This window comes from Rhineura floridana, chromosome 2, assembly GCF_030035675.1.
Source record: "Rhineura floridana isolate rRhiFlo1 chromosome 2, rRhiFlo1.hap2, whole genome shotgun sequence".
In the NCBI taxonomy this organism is placed as follows: Eukaryota; Metazoa; Chordata; class Lepidosauria; order Squamata; family Rhineuridae; genus Rhineura; species Rhineura floridana.
The window spans coordinates 14,140,405-14,161,985 of record NC_084481.1 but is presented as its reverse complement, the minus strand read 5'-3'; the positions used below and the strand labels follow the sequence as shown (position 1 = coordinate 14,161,985).

General features: G+C 42.4%; 1 protein-coding gene across 3 annotated transcripts in view; it reads left to right on the top strand.

Annotated features, from left to right (window-relative positions):
* Positions 1 to 21,581, top strand: part of ACADL (acyl-CoA dehydrogenase long chain) — a 56,893-nt gene that overhangs the window by 27,036 nt on the left and 8,276 nt on the right. For all 3 annotated transcript variants that reach the window (XM_061607876.1, XM_061607875.1, XM_061607874.1), the window contains exons 3-8: positions 3,534 to 3,671; positions 5,849 to 6,013; positions 7,510 to 7,576; positions 9,372 to 9,536; positions 10,868 to 10,969; positions 14,121 to 14,234. In XM_061607876.1, the coding sequence (XP_061463860.1) occupies positions 3,534 to 3,671; positions 5,849 to 6,013; positions 7,510 to 7,576; positions 9,372 to 9,536; positions 10,868 to 10,969; positions 14,121 to 14,234 (751 nt within the window). The remainder of the gene's footprint in view (positions 1 to 3,533; positions 3,672 to 5,848; positions 6,014 to 7,509; positions 7,577 to 9,371; positions 9,537 to 10,867; positions 10,970 to 14,120; positions 14,235 to 21,581) is intronic.

The window sequence follows — 21,581 nt, the reverse complement described above, 5'->3', positions numbered from 1 at the left end:
ATTGACCACATTAAAATGTTTCTTTCAGAGTGTAAGGAGATCCTTACAATCTTAACAGACCTCGTAACATCCCACTTAAAGGTGAAGAGTAACATCTATAGCGAAAAGCTCGCTCGACAAGCAATACAATCTAGGGCCCCTCCAATTATTCTTGATGGCTTAGAAATTGAGCCATCAACTCCAAAGCTGTACTATGACTCCCGGTGTAAAAACCAAGGCACCAGGGGAAGTAAGACTAAACGGTCAGTGCCAGCCCTCGGGAAATATGGGCCAAAAAATAAAATAAATAAAATCACAAAATACAAAATAAAAAAATCAAAAAACATGGGGAAAAAAATATACATCTGGAATGAATTTTAATAGGCTGTTCAGGATCTTGGAACGAAATGAAAAGAAACATAATACACCGAATAGCAACTTTGCAAGACTGGGATTTTTGCGGGGACAATAGCATGGGATAAAAGGATTGCATCCCTCCCCCTCCCAATGCTCTGCAATCCTGGTTGGGTCTCTGTATGGCTAAAAGTGTTTCTCCAGTGTTAAGTGCATTCATGCATTTAACATGACATCTAGTTTGGCCCTTGGTTTGATCATGTAATACTCCCTTGGGAGGAAGGGTGGAATATAAATTTGATAAATAAATAATAAACAAACACAGTAGGTTAATAAAGGCTGCAGTCCTATACCGTATCCACTTACTCAGTGGGACTGCACTGTTAATTTGTAAGTAGTTTAAACCACAGTTGACCTCAGTGGATAATATTTTAGCATGCTTGCTATAATATTTACTAGATGGCTTATAAAGGCTGCAGTCTTATGCTCTCTTACCTGGGAGTAAGGCTCATTGGACACAATGAAACTTGCTTTTAAGTAAATGTTCATAGCAATGGCTGCATGCCTGCAGATTTTATGACTGCAAAGGAAAAATATATTTCTAGTCTTTGTAGATATGTCAGTTCCCAGGCAACAGACAATGCTTTGTAATTTTTGTTTTTAGACAGTAATAGAGATACAAAGACTCAGAAAATCAACATTCTGTTTCCCCAGTGGTTAGAATCTGGGCCCTTTTTGGAATGTACAGCTACGTGCTTATGTGTCTTGTTGGATCCTGTGTTGGCTACTCCGTTACATGGCAAATGTGAGGAACCTGTGGCCCTCCTGCATTTGCTGCAATCTAACTCTTATTTTCCTTGACAATTGGCCATGCTGATGGGAACTAGAGTTCAACACCATCTGGAAAGGCCACAGGTTTCCCAACTCTGGCTTCTGGAGCTATACAGTCTATAGCAGCCTTTCCCAACTAGTGGGCCACCAGATGTTGTTGGACCACAACTCCCATCAGCCTCAGCCAGCATTGCCAGTGGTCAGGAAAGATGGGAATTGTGGTCCAACAATATCTGGTGGCCCACTAGTTGAGTAAGGCTGGTCTATAGGCTACGTGGGCTTATCTAGAGGAATCTGCCAAGTGGATGGGAAGTCCTGGTAGGCTGTATACTTTTAAACTGCTTTAGAATCATAGAATCATAGAGTTGGAAGGGGCCTTGTAGGCCATCGAGTCCAACCCCCTGCTCACAGCAGGAAATCCACAGCTAGAGCATCTCCCGCAGATAGCAGTCCAGCCTCTGCTTGAAGACATCCAGCGAAGGGGATCCTGCCACCTCCCTAGGCAGTCGGTTCCATTGCCGAACTGCCCTTACTGTCAAGAAGTTCCTTCTAATGTCCATTCTGAATCTACGCTCCTGTAACTTAAAACCATTAGACCTAGTCCTACCCTCTGGGGCAGCAGAGAACAAATCTGTACCCTCCTCTATGTGACAGCCCTTCAGGTACTTAAAGAGTGCAATCATGTCACCCCTCAGCCTTCTCTTCACCAGACTGAACATGCCAAGTTCCTTCAACCTTTCCTCATAAGACTTGTTCTCCATACCAGCTATCATCCTCGTTGCCCTCTTCTGAACCCGCTCTAACTTGTCTATATCTTTCTTAAAATGAGGCACCCAGAACTGAACGCAGTATTCCAGATGAGGCCTGACTAATGCAGAACATAGTGGGACTATTACTTCCCTCGACCTGGAAACTATAGCTCTGTTTATGCAGCTCAAAACCGAGTTTGCCTTTTTTGCCGCAGCATCACACTGCTGGGTCATGTTCAACTTGCGATCCACTACAATTCCAAGGTCCTTCTCACACGCACTACTGCTAAGCCGGGTATTTCCCATCCTGTACCCGTGCATTTTGTTTTTGTGGCCTAAATGCAGAATCCTGCATTTGTCTTTACTGAATTTCATTTTATTAATTTCAGCCCAATTTTCTAGTCTATCCAGGTCCCTTTGGATTTTATTCCTGTCTTCCATTGTGTTAGCTTTCAGTGCTCCACTTTACCTGTTCACTTGTCCTGAGCCTCTGCTCAGAGGCATAGTCCAGGGTTGCAGGGGATCATAGACCCATTACTTTATTGGGAGCAGAATCCCTATGTATGAGGCAATCAGCATGAAAGTGGAGCATGTTTGCCACTGAGAAGAGTCTTCTCACTTGGCTAATAACATGCTTCCTTGACCTTTTGTGCTGATGGGAGCCAATCAGTATGAAAGGAAGTGAGTCAGTCACTGAGAAGACTGTTCTCAGTAGCTAACACATACTTCTCCTTTCATGCTGATTGGCTGCTACAGTAAAATGAGAAGTGACTTCATAGCAAAGTACATTGGTCTCCCAAATCCTAGTCTCACTCTTGGCTTCATTTCAGAATTCTTAAAATCAAAAGGTTTCTGGCAGTTTTTAGCCCTGGAGAGAGAGATTTGAGAGCCGTGGGGAGGAGGGCAGCCTATGCACACAGCAGTTTCATTCTGGTTCTATAATTCTGTAATTGCAGAAGAGACAGTAAATCCTGGGGGTATGGCTGTGAGGCGGCGTGGTGTGACTATCATGAAGGGAACCTGCACTTCTGAATTTGCCACTATACCACTGCTCTGCTTGTATCATCATTCTGCATTTCTTTCAAAAGTGCACGCTGTAGAGATAATTTCAGTCCTATGGCATTCTGTTATCTGCTAGATGTCCAGGAGAAATGGTCAATACCTCTGCTATGTTAGGATAAAACATTCTGGCACCATCACATTTCATGCTTGCTTAGCATTTGAAGATATGGTGACCCTTTAGGTATGCCTGAAACTGCATGTAATTGATTATCTGAAGCAGGCTCAATTATGAGTGCTTTTTCTCCTATATTTTCATTGTTATCTTTTTTCACTCTTACTTTTCAGTTTGGGGGGGGATTTCCCCCCTATGCTTAAATCATACATCTCAACACTAAAATTATGTTTATATTATTAGTGAATTATTCTTTAGCTAACAATGTGTGTGCATGACTGAACATGTGTGCACATAGACTCATATAAATAATCTTCTACTCTTGGGGTTGTTTACTATCTTGTTCCTAAAGGTTTTTGCTTTAAAGCATTGCATTTTTATTGAGCAAATTGTCACCTTTTCACTCCCTAGATACTGACTTCACCCAAGTCTTTTTTTTTTGGCAGGTGGGAGAAAGCTGGACAGGTGAGCAGAGAACTCTGGGAAAAAGCTGGACAACAGGGGTTGCTGGGTGTCAATATTTCAGAAGAACATGGTGGCATTGGAGGGGATCTCTTCTCTGCAGCAATCGTTTGGGAAGAGCAGTAAGTCCCAAATGAACTGTGAAAGAACTCTTTTTTCATTGTCAAGTACTTTTTTGCTCTTGATTTCCTATTGTGTTCTTTTTGAAACACTATTATTGCCCCCTCCCCATGCTATCCTGATAGCAATATTTTATCATTTATTTATTTATTTATTAATTTATTATTTGATTTATATCCTGCCCTTCTTCCCAGCAGGAGCCCAGTTTAATTTCTTCTAAAACATGTAAAGCCCTAAATGTGTACTAAGATCTTCTGGAGGGGCCATTGTCATAGTCCTGCTGATAGTTGAAGCTCATTGTGCGATGGTGACCCAGGGATAAGAAATGCCCTCCCTCCTGAGATACAGTTGGGGCTGTTGGGGCCTTCTTTTGACAGTAACTGAAAACACTTTTATTCTCCCAGGAAGTGATCTCATGTTGAGTTGTAGGGCTGATTCACTTGGGGGTTGAACTTCAGATTAAAGACGCAGCTTTTGGCATCGTGATAGATTTGCAAGGTTCACACTTCCCATCTTCCAATCTGCTGTTTTCCATTCACACAACTGACGTTCATCTGGAAAAGTTTAGCATCCCTGTTTCCTTGTGGCCTCGCACCCAAATTTACATGTTTAGTCTGCTGAAGTATCCACATTGCTAATGGAGAAGGGGAAGCGTTCCCCCCCCCCCCAGTTTCATTGTTTCTTGTCAATTGCACTCTGAAGCCAAGAGCTTGCCTGTGCAATAGACAGGGCAAACTTTTTTCTGTCAGTTTCATTTCCTCCTGCAATATTAATAGTAAAACCCCTGTTGCAGCTGGAGAGCGGCAGAGGCAGCGCTGCTGGGGCTGCCCAGCGTGGCTTTCAGCAGGAGCCCAGCAACCACGGCCTCCGCTTCAGTGAGCACTGCTAGGCCATGTAGGCGGTGGTGACAGCTGTAGCCAGCAGTTACCCAGGCATCACTGTTGAGCCTTGGTCTGCCTGCCAGGCACCCGCCGCTGTCTCCTAGACCATGGCAGTTGCCGCCGAGGGGCTGAGCTGGAAGTTGCTGAGCAGGAAAGCCCCTTCCAGGTCCACTGACGGAGCAAAGTGAGAAGCTGGCGCTATACCTGGCCGAGGTGGAAAAGCAGGACAAGTACCTGCAGCAATTTTATAGAAAACCCCCTTTTTTGAATTAAGTACGTATGTGTCTGCGCGCCTTCTGTGGCATCGGGAAAGAGCAGGGAAAAGGAAGGCTAGAGCGACTGGAAGTGGAAGCCAATGGAAACAAAACGAAATTCATGGAGAGCTTAGTGGGTGGAGAAAGGGGAGTACCCAGCAAAAAACATGGGAACAAAGCACCCACATGCAGGAACGCAGTGAAGCGGAAACTGTTTTTCCTTCATTTTTCGCATTTTCAGGGGATTGGTTTAATACAGATTTAATGGGGAAAGCAGTGACATACCTTTGCCTTGCCTGCAACGTCATGTGAACCCTGCGAATTAAATGGGGATGCAAATAGCACCAATTTCACATTAAGTCGCCATGTGAACCAGCCTGTAGACTCTTTTCTGTGACTTTGCTGGGGATTGATTTGATGCTGAATGGTAGACTCAGCTGTGAATGTGTTTTGTTTTTTAAATTATTTAATGGTACTCTTGTGTATTTTACTGTTGGCTCTTCCTGTTAAATCTGTGTCTGGACTGTACTGCTTCAGAGTGCTTGAATGATATATATCCCTTCCCCGTATGAAAGTTAACATGTTAGGGAGAAGGCTAGGCTAGAATCCTTGACCTGACACACTATTTTCCATTTGTTCATGATCCCCAAACCGTAGTCTAAAGTGATGCAGTTCAGATGCAGGTTTATCAGAGATAAAGTAGGGCTGTTGCGACACACCTTGTTTGCTGGCTTCTGATTCTCTATATTTGAGTCAAAGTGCCCTGCTTTCAGTGTGTTGAGAGGAAGGATAATTGTCTGTCTGACTTTTTAAAATGCCAGCAGGTTTCACTATTGTGTGATTTAACTTCTTCTCTGGAATACTTTTGAATAAATAATTTCAGTCCCTTGCTTTGTTATTCCCCTAAAGTATCTAAAATTTTAGATACCTAAAACAATGGAGTTATAGAAGTAATTTGATAGTTCTCTCTGTGTTTCAAGAATGTATGTAAAATTCACCCTGAGACCATTGTGAACATTTCTACCTCTTTTTTTTCTTTTTCAGAATGTATGTTAACTGTACAGGCCCAGGATTTAGCCTTCACTCTGATATTGTCATGCCATATATAGCAAACTACGGTTCAAAAGAGCAGATTAAAAAGTTCATTCCAGAAATGGCAGCAGGCAAATGTATTGGTGCAATAGCTATGACAGAGCCTGGGGCTGGAAGGTAAGCCAAAAAGTTATTAAGTATAGTTTTAGTACTGCAGTCGTATGCAAAATTTCTTGGAATTTTAAGTCCCATTAAAGTATGCATATGTATGTACACTATAAGATTTTGAATGAGTTTGCTGTTCTGCATAAAGTAAAATTGATGGGCATGTTTGTTAGAACAAAATCCTTTAATAATCTTGCTTAGCTAGCTCAAAGAGCTAAAGTAATGATCAAGAGATGGAACTGTGAACCAGGAAGGAACCAGTTTTAATTTCTCCTCTGCCACAAATTCACTAAGTGGCCATTGGCAAATCATCATCTGTCAGCCTCTACCCCTCATATGAAGATAATGCTGAGCTGCCTTACAAGGTTGTCTGAGAGGGTATGCAGGAAGAACTGTGAACATTTTAAAAGCATTCTATAAGTGCTACACATTGTAAGTATTACAGTGAATTATATGGCAATGATTCCAAATGTGAAGTGCAGTAGGCAAAATAAATTAAACAAACGTAAACAGGAAGCTATTATTCCAGGAGTGGAGAAAATAGAAACACATCACTTGCTACTGAAGTAAAATTAGATGTAAATACTCTGCATGAAAATTAAATGTTAACATACTCTTGACTCCCTTGATTCTTGTACAGATACCCTGTTTTCCTTTTTGGATAAGGCTTTGTAATTTGTTGTTGCTAATTATGCCATGATCCTAATCCCCTGATCCTGGCTGCTGGGGGAGGTTAGGATGTAGCACATGTCCCTGTCTGCTTATCTCAGCAGAGGCCCCTGCTGCAGCTGTGAAAACACAGTGGATTGACTGCTACTACCAGTGGTGGTCCTTCTGGCAGTGATCAGCATAGGGCTCTGAAATGGTACATCATGTGGGTGGAGCAGGGTTGGCTAAAAATCTGCAGGATCCTAAGCTGGGTCATTCCCTGGAGAAGGGCCCAATCTGTGCCAGCCAAGAGTTGTTGCAGGGGAAAAAAAGTCAAACTGCCCACTCCCACATTTTGCCCTGACTGGCATGATGAACCAGCAAGGGTTTGGATGTGGTCTTTGATGCCACCATTCCGCCCCACTGCTCCTGGCTGTGGGCTTAGGAATACTTTCTTACTATGCAATCCTATGCATGTGTACTCACTTACCTAAGAGTAAGCCCCATTAACACAGTGGGTTTATTTATGGAGGGCAGGTTTTGCCCTTACTGTAACACTGTCCACAAAGGCAGTGCTGTAATTTTTTTCTCTCCACAGGAGTGAATGGCAATGGCCCACCATTGGAATAGGGTCTAAATTTGTTCACTTCCCTCGTTAACACCAATTTACTCCTATATATGCCTTACTACCTCCTGGGTCCTTTTTTTCTTCTTTTTTGTATTGGTTGTGTCACCAGTTGGGGAACTTGCTTTATATATAATAGATTCTCTATTATCTGTTCTCATTATTCATGTTGGGAATATTTAAAAATAAATATTGTGCATCTTTTCTGTATTATTAAGAACTATTTTCCTATTAGTGATTTACAGGGTGTGCGAACATATGCAAAAAAGGATGGGAGTGACTGGATTCTAAATGGCAGTAAGGTATGTACAGAAAGGATTAGTTCTGGATTCATTGCTGAATTCATCCAGCAGCCATTTGAGATAATAGTTTCTAAATGGGCAACTGTGGTCTTGTCATTGTACAGTTTCACAAAGAAGCTGTGCCAAGCTATCAGCCTTACATTTTCAAAATTCATGCTGCCAAAGGCTACTTTAAAACTCAGTCAACTTAATAGGTGCTTTTTTATACTTCTTTTGTGTGGGAAAGATATAAAGATCATCTGAAGAATTTGGCCTTTTTGTGCTCTAACATAGTTGGTTTGCACAGGGTAACTAATGCTCAAATATTTCACAATTCAAAAGAGTTGGCAGGAGAATGGCCTTCCTGGTATGAAATTGCCGTGAGGGATCAAGGAGGCAAATAAAAACTTGAATACATCCATGCAAAAAAGGATTTCTTTCCTGGTGAGTGTATTGTTTAAGGATTCAGGGACAATGTCACATTGGACGGCAGCCACATGTAGCCAAGTTGCTGTTGCTTTGTTATTAGATACTTTAGTTGGAATTGTTTCTCTTCTTTTATAAGGTTTTGGGGCAGGGAGGAGATTAGGGAATACCAACTCTTAGCCTATGCCCCCCCCCCCAGGTATAGTACCCTGAGCAAGTTAAAGGAAGGATAGTTTATAAATATGATAACATTTTCATCAGACAATACCATATCAGATGAACTTGTAATGCTTTTTCAGAATGTAACAGCATTTACTGCCTTATTTGAGAAAAGAGAGGAAGATTATGTTAATGCTGAAATTGGTTAGAGCAATCTGTTCTGTTGGCTTCTTTGGCATGGTTGACTTTTCAGTGTAATCCTAAATACTTTGATTCAGAATTAAGTCTCATTGTCCTCCATGAAGCTTTACTCCCTAGTAGAGCCTTCCCCATCTGGTGCTCTCCCAACGTTTTGGCCGACAACATGCATCATGCTCAGGTTGCATGACGGGCTGATGGGAGTTGAAGTCTAAAACATCTGGAGGGCACCAGATTGGGGGAGGCTGCCCTAGTAAGTGTGTTTAGTGGATGACAACTATAGTTTGCATAGGTTTAGTTTAAACTAGCATTAAATTCACTGTCAGCTATTTTAAAAAAATAGAAGAATTTTAAACCTCTTTTTTCTGTCTGTCTGTCTGTCTTGCTCCTTCATGGTGTGGATTACTTGGCAGTGGGATAATCTGTCATGTATCCTGCCTTAAGGCAAAGGATGTGATTTGATTATTTTTGGATTTCTTTTGTTGTCTAGCTTAATAAAGATCACTTTGAATTCTTATTCACAGAAGGAAAGGATGCCAGTATCAAAGCCAAAAGATACAACGCAGCACCAACAATTTGTTCAAAGAAGATTCAGACACTTAAAAATGGGGAATGGCTAGCTAAGATGTAATAGGTTCTCTTCCACACTTTTAAGGTCCTGTGAACCGTACTTGCAAATTATTGCTATGTACAAAAGGGCATCCTTTCGGCGCCAGGCTAAAACCTTCCGATTCTCCCAGGCATTTTAATATATTTCTATGTATTTTACTGTTTTAATGTTTTAGCTATGCTAATATCATTTAGTGTTATTATGAATTTGTATTTTTATCTGTGATTTTGTTCATTTATTGTATTATTGTATGTTGTACACCACCCAGGGAGCCATTGGCTATGGGCGGTTTATAAATGAAATTAAATAAATAAATAAAATAAATAGCTACTTTGGAGTACTGTAACAGAGCCACTGTATCCAAGATAAAGGAAGTAATAACAATAATACACAGCTTTTATACCCGACTTTTCTTTATTGCAGGTATTCATTACTAACGGTTGGATGAGTGATTTAGTAATTGTTGTGGCTGTTACAAACCGGGAGGCCCGTTCCCCTGCTCATGGCATTAGCCTTTTTCTAGTGGAAAATGGAATGAAAGGATTTATCAAAGGACGTAAGCTTGAGAAAATAGGGCTTAAAGCACAGGTGAGTTGTGGGAGTCCCAAGTAGTTGCTTTAATGATGTATGTGGTCTCTGCAAAGAGTGAATGCAGCTTGAGGAATATAAACATTTTACATAAATTAAGAAGTGTATGTATTTATGACTAAAATGGATAACAAGATTGAGTTTACTTGAAAGACAGCTGCAGGGACATACTTCACACAAAGGAGCCCTCTTACCAGAATCTATTTGTCAAATTGGATGCGGTGGTAGTAGCCACCTTTGTCATGTGTCTGCCTCATTCATGCAAAGTGAGATGTGGGGCAGGAACCTGATCTTAACATTAAAAGTGGTATATCAGTGAGGACAGCTTATCTCTCCTAGGTCAGTTGCCCAAACTTCTTTTCTCTAACCCCCCGACCCAGTTCCAGTAATGCAGGAGTGGGAAGCCTTTTTGGCTCCATGGACTAGATCCTTATCAGGATCTGCTTTGTGGGCCAAATTTGATAGTTGGGCGGGGACTTAAATTTGAGAGATCAGGGACTTAAAGGGAAAAGGGGGAAACTTGCAAAAGCCTTTCCAAGTCTCCCCACACTTCCCTTTCAAATCTCCACAATTGAGTACTGAAAGGGGGAGGAGGGGAGCCCTGTAAAAGGCTTTAAGACAGCCCCTGCACTGCTATTTGTGCACATGGGAGTGCAGGAGCTGTCTTAAAGCCTTTGCAAAAGCCTCTTTGAAGTAGCCCATGCATGCAAGCTACTTCAAAGGGCGCTTTTGCACAGGGCTTTAATCCCTGCTCAACTGATGAACATGGATTAAATCTTGTTACTTTGTCTGTGCAATCTTGTTCTCTGATGAGGATTGTGCAGCCAAGTCAGGATGAAACCCTATCCTCCAGCCTACCAGCTGCAATCACTAGTGACATTGATTGATAGGCAGGTGAGTATGGTTTGGGGAATGTGGAACCCTGGGCCAAATTGGAACCCCTTAGGGAACCGTGATTGGCCCAGAGGCCAGAGGTTCCCCATCCCTGCAGTAATGGAAGTGAGCAAGTCTGAGAGAAAATCACCTGGGTTAATGGAGGGTATAAGATTTGCCTCCTTTTACCCATGTTTGATATTAAATATCGGGACCACCCTACCATTCATCAGGTATCAACAGGGCAGACACATTGGGATGTAGCAAGTGATAACTTTCATCAGCAGTTTTCTCTTTGCAGCCCTTCTGAGCCTATTCCTCCCCTCCAGTAGAACCCTAACACAATACATAAATTGTGTATATAAGAAGGGAAGGATAGTATAAGGAATAAGAAACAGAACTGCAAAATGATGATGGCAAACATGTGACTTTATTTTCTGTGTGATATTCAAAATTAGGATACAGCGGAGCTATTTTTTGAAGATACCCGTCTGCCTGCCAGTGCCTTACTTGGACAGGAGAACAAAGGCTTCTATTATTTAATGGCAGAGCTTCCTCAGGTAGGAGAGACATAAACTACACTGAGGCATACAAAGGCATTATTTGTTTATTGCATCAAACTGCCAGCTGCAGATTACATTGTGTGACATTTGATCTCCAACACAGGATTTCAGCAACCCCCACCTGCTGATCTAAGTGTGGCTTATGCTTCTTCATGCGGCTGCATTTGAAACTGACATGTGATCTTTTACTGTGGTACAAACCTGTACGTTAATATAGGAAATTTCAGCTTTCCAGGAAATGGTTTGATATCATTACTGGTTCTAGCCACACCAATTTAATCTTAAAATGAATGTGGACTGACCATTTTTATTGTCTGGTCTCAGATTTGGAAAGTTTGTTGAGTAGGCGTGGTGCAGATGTGTGTGTCTACAACACAACGGATAACCATTTTTAGTATTAACAAGTTGGACTTCAGGACCAGTTTTTTTTTTTTTAATGTGAAGTCCCTCCATGGAGAATTGAACATGCCATTTTTCCATAGTGCGATATTCATAGAAAAGTTCTGCCAAAGGGGAATGTCAAAAGCTACCAAGTTGGCAGAATGAAAAGTAGAAGTGAGAGCTCATAAAAGAGGAGGTGGGAAGAGAACAGAACAGAAGCTCCAAAGGAGTGTCAAGCAAAGCAAAAACAGTGACTTTGAAATCCCAGTTTCGTATTTGTATTAGTAGTATGAATGTAGTTACTGCTTGTTTTCAGTTTTTATTTTCTTTGTTTTAAAATATTTAGATCCCACTTTTTGGGTTTTGGCTCCACAAGGTGCTTACCACAGCCAGTGTCACAAACAGTACATAAAATAAATAACCAAATAGATAACCAATGAAATACACAATGATAAAAGAAATCTGTAGCTGAAAATGAATAAAATTTTTAGCAGTAGACTATTTCTACAGTGAAATCCTACCCTCCTGCCCTCCGCTGCCACGTGTATAGTGTGTAGGTTTCTTCCTGCCAAGGGAGCCTATCATTGGGGCCCCTCAGCTGTACCATTCTGGAGCTGTCACAATGAAAAATGAGAAGAAAACAGCCCCACCCATGTTCTGCTCTGGCTAGTGCAAGCAGCAGATTTGGGATGTGGCAGTCACCTGTTCTCTGGCTCGGATTAGGATTGCTCTGTAGTTACAACAGAGGTAACCCCTCAGTCACAGAGAGCCTGAGAAGCTCTCTGAAATTAAGCTCCCTCAACCTGGTGTTGGAAAGCTAGCACTCTCAAGTGAAGGTCCCTAGTCTTGGCGTTGGTGCTACTGAAAAGGCCTTGTCTCTTCTACACTGCTGCAATTCATACTGTAAGAGAACCTGAAGCAGGACCTTCACAGAAGAACTCTTAAACTAAACTAGGACTTTAAAGGTTAACAACAGCATCTTGAGTTGAGCCTGGAAACAAACTGGAAACCACATTTTCTGGTATTTTTTCTAATATGGCCACTCTTCCTTTTCTCATATGGAGCCATTCCCTCATATGTGCCTCACTATGCAAAAATGCCCTGAACAAAGCTACTACTGGAAAACAGTGTTAAGAATTTAACGTTAAGAAGGCTTTATCTGGCACAGCACCCAAATTATGGAGCTCCATGCCCTGAGAGATTCACCTCTCCCCTTCCGTTACCATAATTGGGTGAAGACCTTTCTGCTTAGGCAAGCATTTAGCTTGTGTTCTGTTTGTTCTTTTTTGTCTCCTTGCTTTGTCTCTTTTGGCGGCTTTGTTCTCCTGCACTTTAGTTCATTTTACTGGATTGTAATATTTTAGCTGCATTTTCTTGTATTGTGTTAAACTATTTTTAGTTGCTTTTGAGCACTCTTGTTGGAGTGGAAAGACCTGTAATAATAATAAAAATTGCCCTGGGACAATGTATGCCACTGAAAAATGTTTAAAATGTTGTGCACCAATTCCTTTAACGGTTTTGTGTACTATGACACAACAGCATTGTGCAGGGGTGGGGAAACTATTTGGCTCTGGCCCACAGGCCAACTTTGACAGGTGGACATGACATCCCATCTCTCAATCACATGACTCTTGCAGTTTGTGAAGCACCAAGCACAGGGCTAGCAAAGCACTACTTTCCTCCCTATCAAGTGACAGGAGCAGGAAGTGAGAAAGAAATGTGCCTTTTGCAAGCATCAGCAGTGGGAGGGACTGTTTTGGCTGTGAGTGCCTGTTCCTTGCTGGGAACAGGTGCTCACAGCCAAGTTAGGATTGAACCCTGCCTTCCTCTCCATCAGCTGACAAATGAGGGGAAATGGCCTCGCAGCCAAATTTATTTATTTTATTGATTATTTAATTTGTATCCCGCCCTTCCTCCCAGCAGGAGCCCAGGGCGGTAAACAAAGCGCTAAAAACACTTTAAAACATCATAAAAACAGATCTTAAAATACATTAAAACAAAACAGCGTTAAAAACATTTTTTAAAAAATGGACCCTTGGCGGGGGTCAAGATTGGTTCATGGGCTGGAGGCTCCCCACTCCTGGTATAGATGGTCAAAATGTGAAGTCCATACATGTGGTGATGCTGGGGTGGGAGGGAGGCAAATTAATGCCTAATGACTCCTCACTGCCCCGATTCTCATGTTTTGAACATAAATTCTGCATATGGATCCACATGCATACATCCAATGGGTGCTATTCAGTGCTAGTCCTACTCAGAGTAGAACCATTGAAGTTAATAGGCATGACTTAGGTATATTAAATTCAGTGGATTTACTTTGAGTAGGACTGAACTGAATACAACCCCATATCAGTGATCCATCCCTCACTTTCCCCCCCAGAATATATCTTGTGTGCACACCTGTGATGTATGCACATAGTCCACTGTGTAGGCAGGAACTAAGACATATGGATGCACAGTGGTATGCTTGACCTCCCACTGCCATGTTTATAGGCTACAAGTTTTGACCATCTGCATACATAGTGTTTATGTTGCTGCTATAGACAGGTATAATAGAGACGATTTGCATCTTGGGAGTAAATCTTGTATTTCCAAGTTGAACGGTGGGGGAAAATTCATGAATTTTGAAGAATGTTGAAAAGATTAGCAGCCTAATTCTGGCCCACGTCTTTTTTAAAGACTGGAAAGATGAATGCTAGTGATGAAAGAGCTGGAAATATCAATATGGAACACTGCATATGAATGTTTTCTCCCTCTGTCTCTTCAGGAAAGGCTGTTGATTGCTGATATGGCAATTGCCAGTTGTGAATTCATGTTTGAAGAAACAAGAAACTACGTTAAACAAAGAAAAGCTTTTGGAAAAACAATTGCACATTTACAGGTGAGCAGGGATATTTGCTTTTCCTGTAAAGTCATAGTAAATGTCTGACTCTCAAAAGGCATACTTTAATTTTACATGTTCTTTCAATACAGCACAATGCAGACTCTGGCTATATTGGCATATCACACTAAAAATCATAATTTAGCAACATATGCACAAGATGCAACAAGCCTTGAACTCGTGCTCCCTCCTCCTCAGCAGCCAGAAGGAGGACTTTTGGAGCTTTTACTTCTTGCTTATCCACGGTTTGTCGTTTCATCCAAACAATTATTAAAGCAAGACAACTTGAAACCATGGCTTTAAACAAACCAGAGGTAACCACAGTTTGTTGGTTCTAGTCAGATGGAGGGTGGAAGGACAGCCTGTCTTAGGTGCATAGTTGAAATGACAAATAACATTTAAACAAAAGCAAGAACTTGTGGACTCCCTGGCAACACTGGAAGAGGAGAGTTTTGCTATATCTTATTCTGCCTCATCCATGTTGTGCTAAACTATGATTCAGCATGGCACATGAACACTGCCTATATGTGTTGCACAGATCTGTGGGGATTGTGTATAAATGTGGAATTTAGTAGAATTGTAGAGTTGGAAAATGTCCTCAAAGATAATCTATCCCAATCCCCTGGCAGTGCAGAAAATTTGCTGCTACTGCATTCTTGATTGGTGACCATCCAGCCTCTGCTTAAAAACTCCTGATGAAAGTGAGCCCACCATATTTTGAGGCCAGCTGTTCTACTGTTGAAAATCTCAGATGTCTGGAAGTTCTTCCTAACGTTTTGTCAAAATTCCCTTCTTGTAATTTCAACCTGTTGGTTCAGGCAACAAAAATGAATTTGGCCTCCTGAAAATCTCTGCTTTTGTTTTTGAAAGGGTAAAGCCCTTCTATTTAGCTAAGTTGGATCACCTTGTTCAGGAGCAGCATACCTCATTATTTGAAAAGGGGTGTTGTTATCTCCAACATGTACTGCTTCTAAGTTGCCTGGGATTCTGTGGCTGACCACTGTTGAAGAAAAAGTCGTATATGAAGTGCTCAGTATGAAGTGCACCTTTTGATCTGATCCGACACAGTAATTCTTATGCTTTAGAGTAGCAGATAAAAATTAGGTGGATTGTCTGGTGAGATGAAGGATGGAAGCACAGCCTGTCTTAGTTGCACAGAATCTTCCATTATAGTCACTGAACTAGGACAAGAGGCTTTTAAAAACACACTATAAACAAATACAGCTGCTGGGAATTGTAGTTGGTGAAGATGCTGAGAATTCTACGTCTGAGATTCCATTACAAGACTACAGTTCCCAGGATTCCCTGGGGAGAGAAAGAGTCCTTGTGTAGAGATTATTTGAAAGTACTTTTCTCTCTAGTCTGCTCGACCACAAAAACACAAGAAACTCTTGTATTGGAATTATGCCTGGTTTCTATTGATCTTCAGTCAGAGCAAGGGACATGACATACCCCAGAGGACTGGGTTAAGGATCTTCATCTTTAGGCATGGTTATTCCTAATGAATAATGAATGAACTGAATCCAGATTATATTAGTTCCCATTGAAGTAAATAGGACAAGTTAGTAATGAATTAATTTGGCTCTCATTGTTTTCAATTGGAACAAAGTTCAACTAAGGCTTCAATCCTTGCCTGGGAGTAAGTCCCACTGAGTCCAATGGAGCTTACTTCTGTGTAGGCATGTATTGGATTGCAGCCTAAGTCTGGATCCAGCCCAATATCCAAGAATCCTCCAGTATAGTATCTCTGTGGTGAGATGATTCCATATAAGGAATTGCATACTGTCTTGAATGAATGCAATCCTTGGTTGCTAAAATGAATATGCCAGGGTATGTTCCTGCCCACTATGGTAATGAAAAACAAATGTTGCTCCCTGTTTCTAAAAACTGTTAGACATGTATTCAACTTTTATCACAAGCTACCTTCTGAAAACCAGAATGGTCTTGAATTCTAGCATAAGAAATTTTTAGTATTTTATTTCATATCTCTGCGAGAATGGTAATCTAGTTTGTTTGTCATGGTATAACTACACTGAAGCCATAAAAAAACACTTTTCCTAGCTTTGAGCCTTGAAGTATCTGCTGAGGTAAAAGCAACAATTCAGTTCTTGCTGACTTTTAACAGACAACAACTAGATCTAGAAAGTAAAGAGAAGGTTGTCTCTATGGAAACGGTATTGTTCCGTGTCATTGACAGCAGTACTTGTATATAGTGCATCCTTCTCGAGCACTGTAGTTCTTATACAATTTTTTACTTTGAGAACTTAGTGTAAATTTAGAGGTCAGTAGAACTGATCTTGGACAGCAGTACTAAAAACCTGATCTTACCTTGAGAAAACATAAAACTTGCTCATGAAATGAACAGTACTTTTGTTCTTTTTTTCCTGGTACATTCAAAATCTGGGCACCATCACATGAGATGCAACCTCCCATAGTTCCTAGCTGTTTCTCTCCCCCCCCCCACCTTCCGTCTTTACTGATTCAGTTCTTTCTACCACCTGTAGACATCCACTTTTCACTAGACACTTTGCCTGTATAGTCTCATCTCCTTTGATTCAGGTATCTTCCGTGTGGCACATCTATATCTGTACCTTTTGGAACCCCTTCATATGTCTTCTAGATGCTATAGTGGCTTAGCAAATGTTTTCTAGAATATACAATATAATATACTTTAAGATTAGCTTGTAACTATGTGCCAAGTGACATGAACTCTGTGGGTGGTGCATTCTATGCACAGTGGGAGAGTAGGATTAAGCCTGTCTGCTCTGCCCCATTGCTCATATCCTGGCTATAGGAACTCCATGCATCATTAACCCACATAAAATATAGGAAAGAAACATAATTGTGCCTGATCTGATCTGATCTGGTGTTTTGTTTTAAATAACTTTCTTGATTTTCAGTGGCGTTCAGTTCAGTGGGTCTTACTCCAAGGTTAAGTATGTATAGGATTGCAATCTTGTGGATGTGTGAAAATGAGAGCAAGCATGGATGGTGCTTCTAGACAGAGGTTTACTGTTCAATCAGTGCTGCTCATGCACGTGATATTGCCGTTATCAAAATACTAGACTGTACGTTTTAAATTTTAATATGTACTTCATCTTCTTGCAGAAAATAGCCAATTTATACATCCCCAGTCACCCTGATGTGAAAGCTCATTAGGGCATATACATATATTTGGGTGAGCACTTCTGTCATGTGTAGTGAATGTTTTGGTGGGTGGTCTCTCTCACCATGTCCCTACTTCTGTTTCCTCTTTACCTGAGCATAGCCTAGCCATTTTATTTCCCAAATGATAACATATTTACCTATTTCCAGTAATTGCTACTTGCTGAAAGCCAGTATGAAGGAGCTATTTTTTCAAGATCTCAAAACATGCAGTAGATTGCTTTGGAGACTCTAACTATAGCAGTGGGACTTATTATTTTTTTAATACAAAGGTCTTGCATAAGGCTTTAATAGTTAAATATCAGTCTTGTGTAAGACTTTTGTATTACAAATGTTTTAAAAAACCAAGTGTAAATTAATGTCGTGCCCCTCCCCCAAAGCACTTGTCTTTGTGAAGCATGATAATTAAGGGATGGTAATATTTGCACACTTTGATTTTTTTATATTTATATATTAAGTACAGAAATACTTACGTGTGTGCCCAGAATGGGAAAAGGACAGGGGAGGGACAAACACAGCACAGAAACATTGCATCAAGGACTGCCTACTGCTATGAATGGGACACAGCAGTATAGTTATGAAAAGCTTAAGATTTAAGCCACACATGTGAGGACCCTAACATTCCAATCGTGCACTCAGAAAAATCTGATCTGAGTGGCCTGTTTGTGAGATATCTATGTCTGGAAGTGCATTGAGTCTTTACTACTAAGGGAAGAGTTCAAAGTTTGTATAAATCAGTAGTGAGGATGATAGTTCAAAATCATTTTAAACCTTAGGCTATTTTTAGAATGATATTTAAAAACAATTTTACTTTTTTGGCTCTGTTATCTGAATATAATAACTCTGTGAGTTAATATCTGCAATTGATTTCAAGTTGACTTTATTCTGTTTAATACTGTGCATTGACCACATTCACTCATGCATTCAAATAACATGAGAGAGGCTCAGAGATAGTTCTGGTGCTCTGTGTGGAAATGCCTTTAAACTTCAGGAACTTTTATAAGGGAAAGGTGGTTGGAATTCAAGCATGTATTCAGACTCAAATATCTTATTGCTAATAGTACTAGTCTGTAATAACAGTATTATTTATTTTATTTATTGCATTTGTATACCGTCCCATAGCCGAAGCTCTCTGGGCGGTTTACAAAAATTAAACACATTAAAAACAAATACACAAATTTAAAAACACATTTTTTAAAAGCAATTTAAAAACACATGCTAAAATGCCTGGGAGAAGAGGAAAGTCTTGACCTGGCGCCAAAAAGATAACAGTGTTGGCGCCAGGCACACCTTGTCAGGGAGATCATTCCATAATTTGGGGGCCACCACTGAGAAGGCCCTATCCCTTGTTGCCAGACTCCCAGCTTCCCTTGCAGTAGGCACCAGGAGGAGGGCCTTGGATGTTGAGCATAGTGTATGCGTGGGTTGGTGTCGGGAGAGGCATTCCATCAGGTATTGTGGTTCTAAGCCATGTAAGGCTTTATAGGTTAAAACCAGCACCTTGAATCGAGCTCGGAAACAAACAGGCAGCCAATGCAAGCGGGCCAGAATTGGTTTTATACGTTTGAATCATCTAGGCCCTGTTACCAATCTGGCTTTGCATTTTGCACAAGCTGCAGCTTCCAAACCGTCTTCAAAGGCAGCCCCACGTAGAGCACATTGCAGTAATCTAACTTGGAGATTACCAGAGCATGGACAACTGAAGCCAGGTTATCCCTGTCCAGATAGGGGTGTAGCTGGGCCATCAACCGAAGTTGGTAGAAGGCACTCTGTGCCACTGAAGCTACCTGAGCCTCAAGTGACAGAGATGGTTCTAGGAGAGCCCCCAAGCTACGAACCTGCAGGCCCTGCAGGAGAAAGAAAGCATCGCCCCAAGGGAAGGAGAGGCTGCTGCTGCTGTGCTGCTGCTGCTACTGTGGGACCACCATCTCCACCACCCTTCCCTGAGGGACTTCTGCCTGGCAGGACCAGGCCCCAGGTACCCAGCTAGCCAGGACTGATTCTTACCACCTGTCCCTCTTTGGAGGGATACATAAGCCGGCTGGCTGAGGTGGCCTGGGAGACCCAGGCCCTGCAGGAGAAAGAAAGCATCGCCCCAAGGGAAGGAGAGGCTGCTGCTGCTGTGCTGCTGCTGTGCTGCTGCTGCTGCTACTGCTGCTACTGTGGGACCACCATCTCCACCACCCTTCCCTGAGGGACTTCTGCCTGGCAGGACCAGGCCCCAGGTACCCAGCCAGCCAGGACTGATTCTTACCACCTTTCCCTCTTTGGAGGGTTACATAAGCCGGCTGGCTGAGGTGGCCTGGGAGACCCAGGCCCTGCAGGAGAAAGAAAGCATCGCCCCAAGGGAAGGAGAGGCTGCTGCTGCTGTGCTGCTCCTTTCTTTTTTTTTTTTTTACTTTTTGTTGGTGTGTTGATGCAATTTGAGATGAATGGGTGCCTGATTATATGAATGTATGTTTGTTTATATGCTGTATATATGGCTGTATATATAGCTGTTTTTATACGTTTAATTGTTGTATATTTTAGTTGTATTATGTGCTTCAGAGAGAGTTTTATCCATCAGGCGGGGAGACTTGAGGGGGCCCCAATTGCCGTAGTGACGGGCAAAGGAAGGTATGGCGCTGTGAGAAGGACGTGCCAGGTAAGGGGAACGCGGTCCAGACATGTTGTGGCTGTGCCTTGTTCCGGTCCTTCCCACACCCGCAAGGTCGTTGGTAGTCCTATCAGCCAACTCTCAGATCTCCAGTTGCTGTTATTAAATGCCAGATCGGTATATAATAAAACCTCCCTCGTCCACGATTTGATTGTGGATGAGGCAGCCGATCTGGCATGTATAACCGAGACCTGGGTGGGTGAGCAGGGAGGAGTTGGTCTCTCTCAGCTCTGCCCACCGGGGTACCTGGTCCAGCATCATGGTAGATCTGAGGGTCGGGGAGGTGGGGTTGCTGTCGTCTATAAGAGTTCCATCTCACTCACCAAGCACCATGTTCATTCAGTTACTGGCCTGGAGTGTTTACACCTTGTGTTGGGCCAGAGGGACAGGCTGGGAATCCTTTTGGTGTACCGCCCACCTTGCTGCCCAATGGCTTCCCTAACTGAGCTGGCGGAAGTGGTCTCGGATATATTGTTGAGGTCCCCCAGACTAATAGTACTGGGGGATTTCAACATTCATGCCGAGACCACTTTGTCTGGCGCGGCTCAGGACTTCATGGCTTCCATGACAGCCATGGGGCTGTCTCAATATGTTAGTGGTCCAACACATGTATCGGGGCACACTCTAGACCTTGTTTTTGCTACTGAGCATGGGGAAAGTGATCTGGAGGTGGGGAGTTTTACAACACTCCCTTTGTCATGGACAGACCACTGCTTGCTGAAGTTTAGACTTTCAGTAACCTCTTCCCTCTGCAAGGGTGGGGGACTTATTAAAATGGTCCGCCCCCGGAGACTAATGGATCCTGAAGGTTTTCAAAGGGCTCTGGGGGATTTTCCGGCTGATAGGACTGGCGCTCCTGCTGAAGCCCTGGTCGCTCTGTGGAATACGGAGATGACCCGGGCTGTAAACACGATCGCTCCTGCACGCCCTCTCCTGTGTAGAGCTCATACAGCTCCATGGTATACTCCGGAGCTGAGAGCGATGAAGCAAGATAGGAGGAGGCTTGAGCGGAAATGGAGACGAACTCCCGACGGATACAATTATGCGCTGGTTAGTGCTTCGACTAAGCTCTATGTAGGAGCAGTGAAGGCAGCTAAAAAACATCATTTTGCTGCCACTATTAAATCATCTCTTTGCCGCCCAGTGGAGCTCTTTCGAGTTGTCCGGGGGCTTCTCCATTCAAACCCTCCGGACAGGGTGGAATCATCGGAGGCCCGCTGTAATCAGTTTGCCGATCACTTCCAGAATAAGATCTCATGTATCCGCCGGGACCTAGACTCTCAAGTTATAGCAGTAGATCCTAGTGAGGTGTCCGGAGCACAGTCTTGTCCTGTTTTGTTGGATGAGCTTCAGTTGGTTCAACTCGAGGACGTGGACAAGGTGCTTGGACAGGTACGTGCAACCACTTCGGTACTGGATCCTTGCCCCTCCTGGCTGATAAAAACTAGCAGGAATGGAACAGGTAGCTGGGCCAAGGAAGTGATAAATGCCTCTTTACGAGAGGGAGTGGTCCCGGGCTGTCTGAA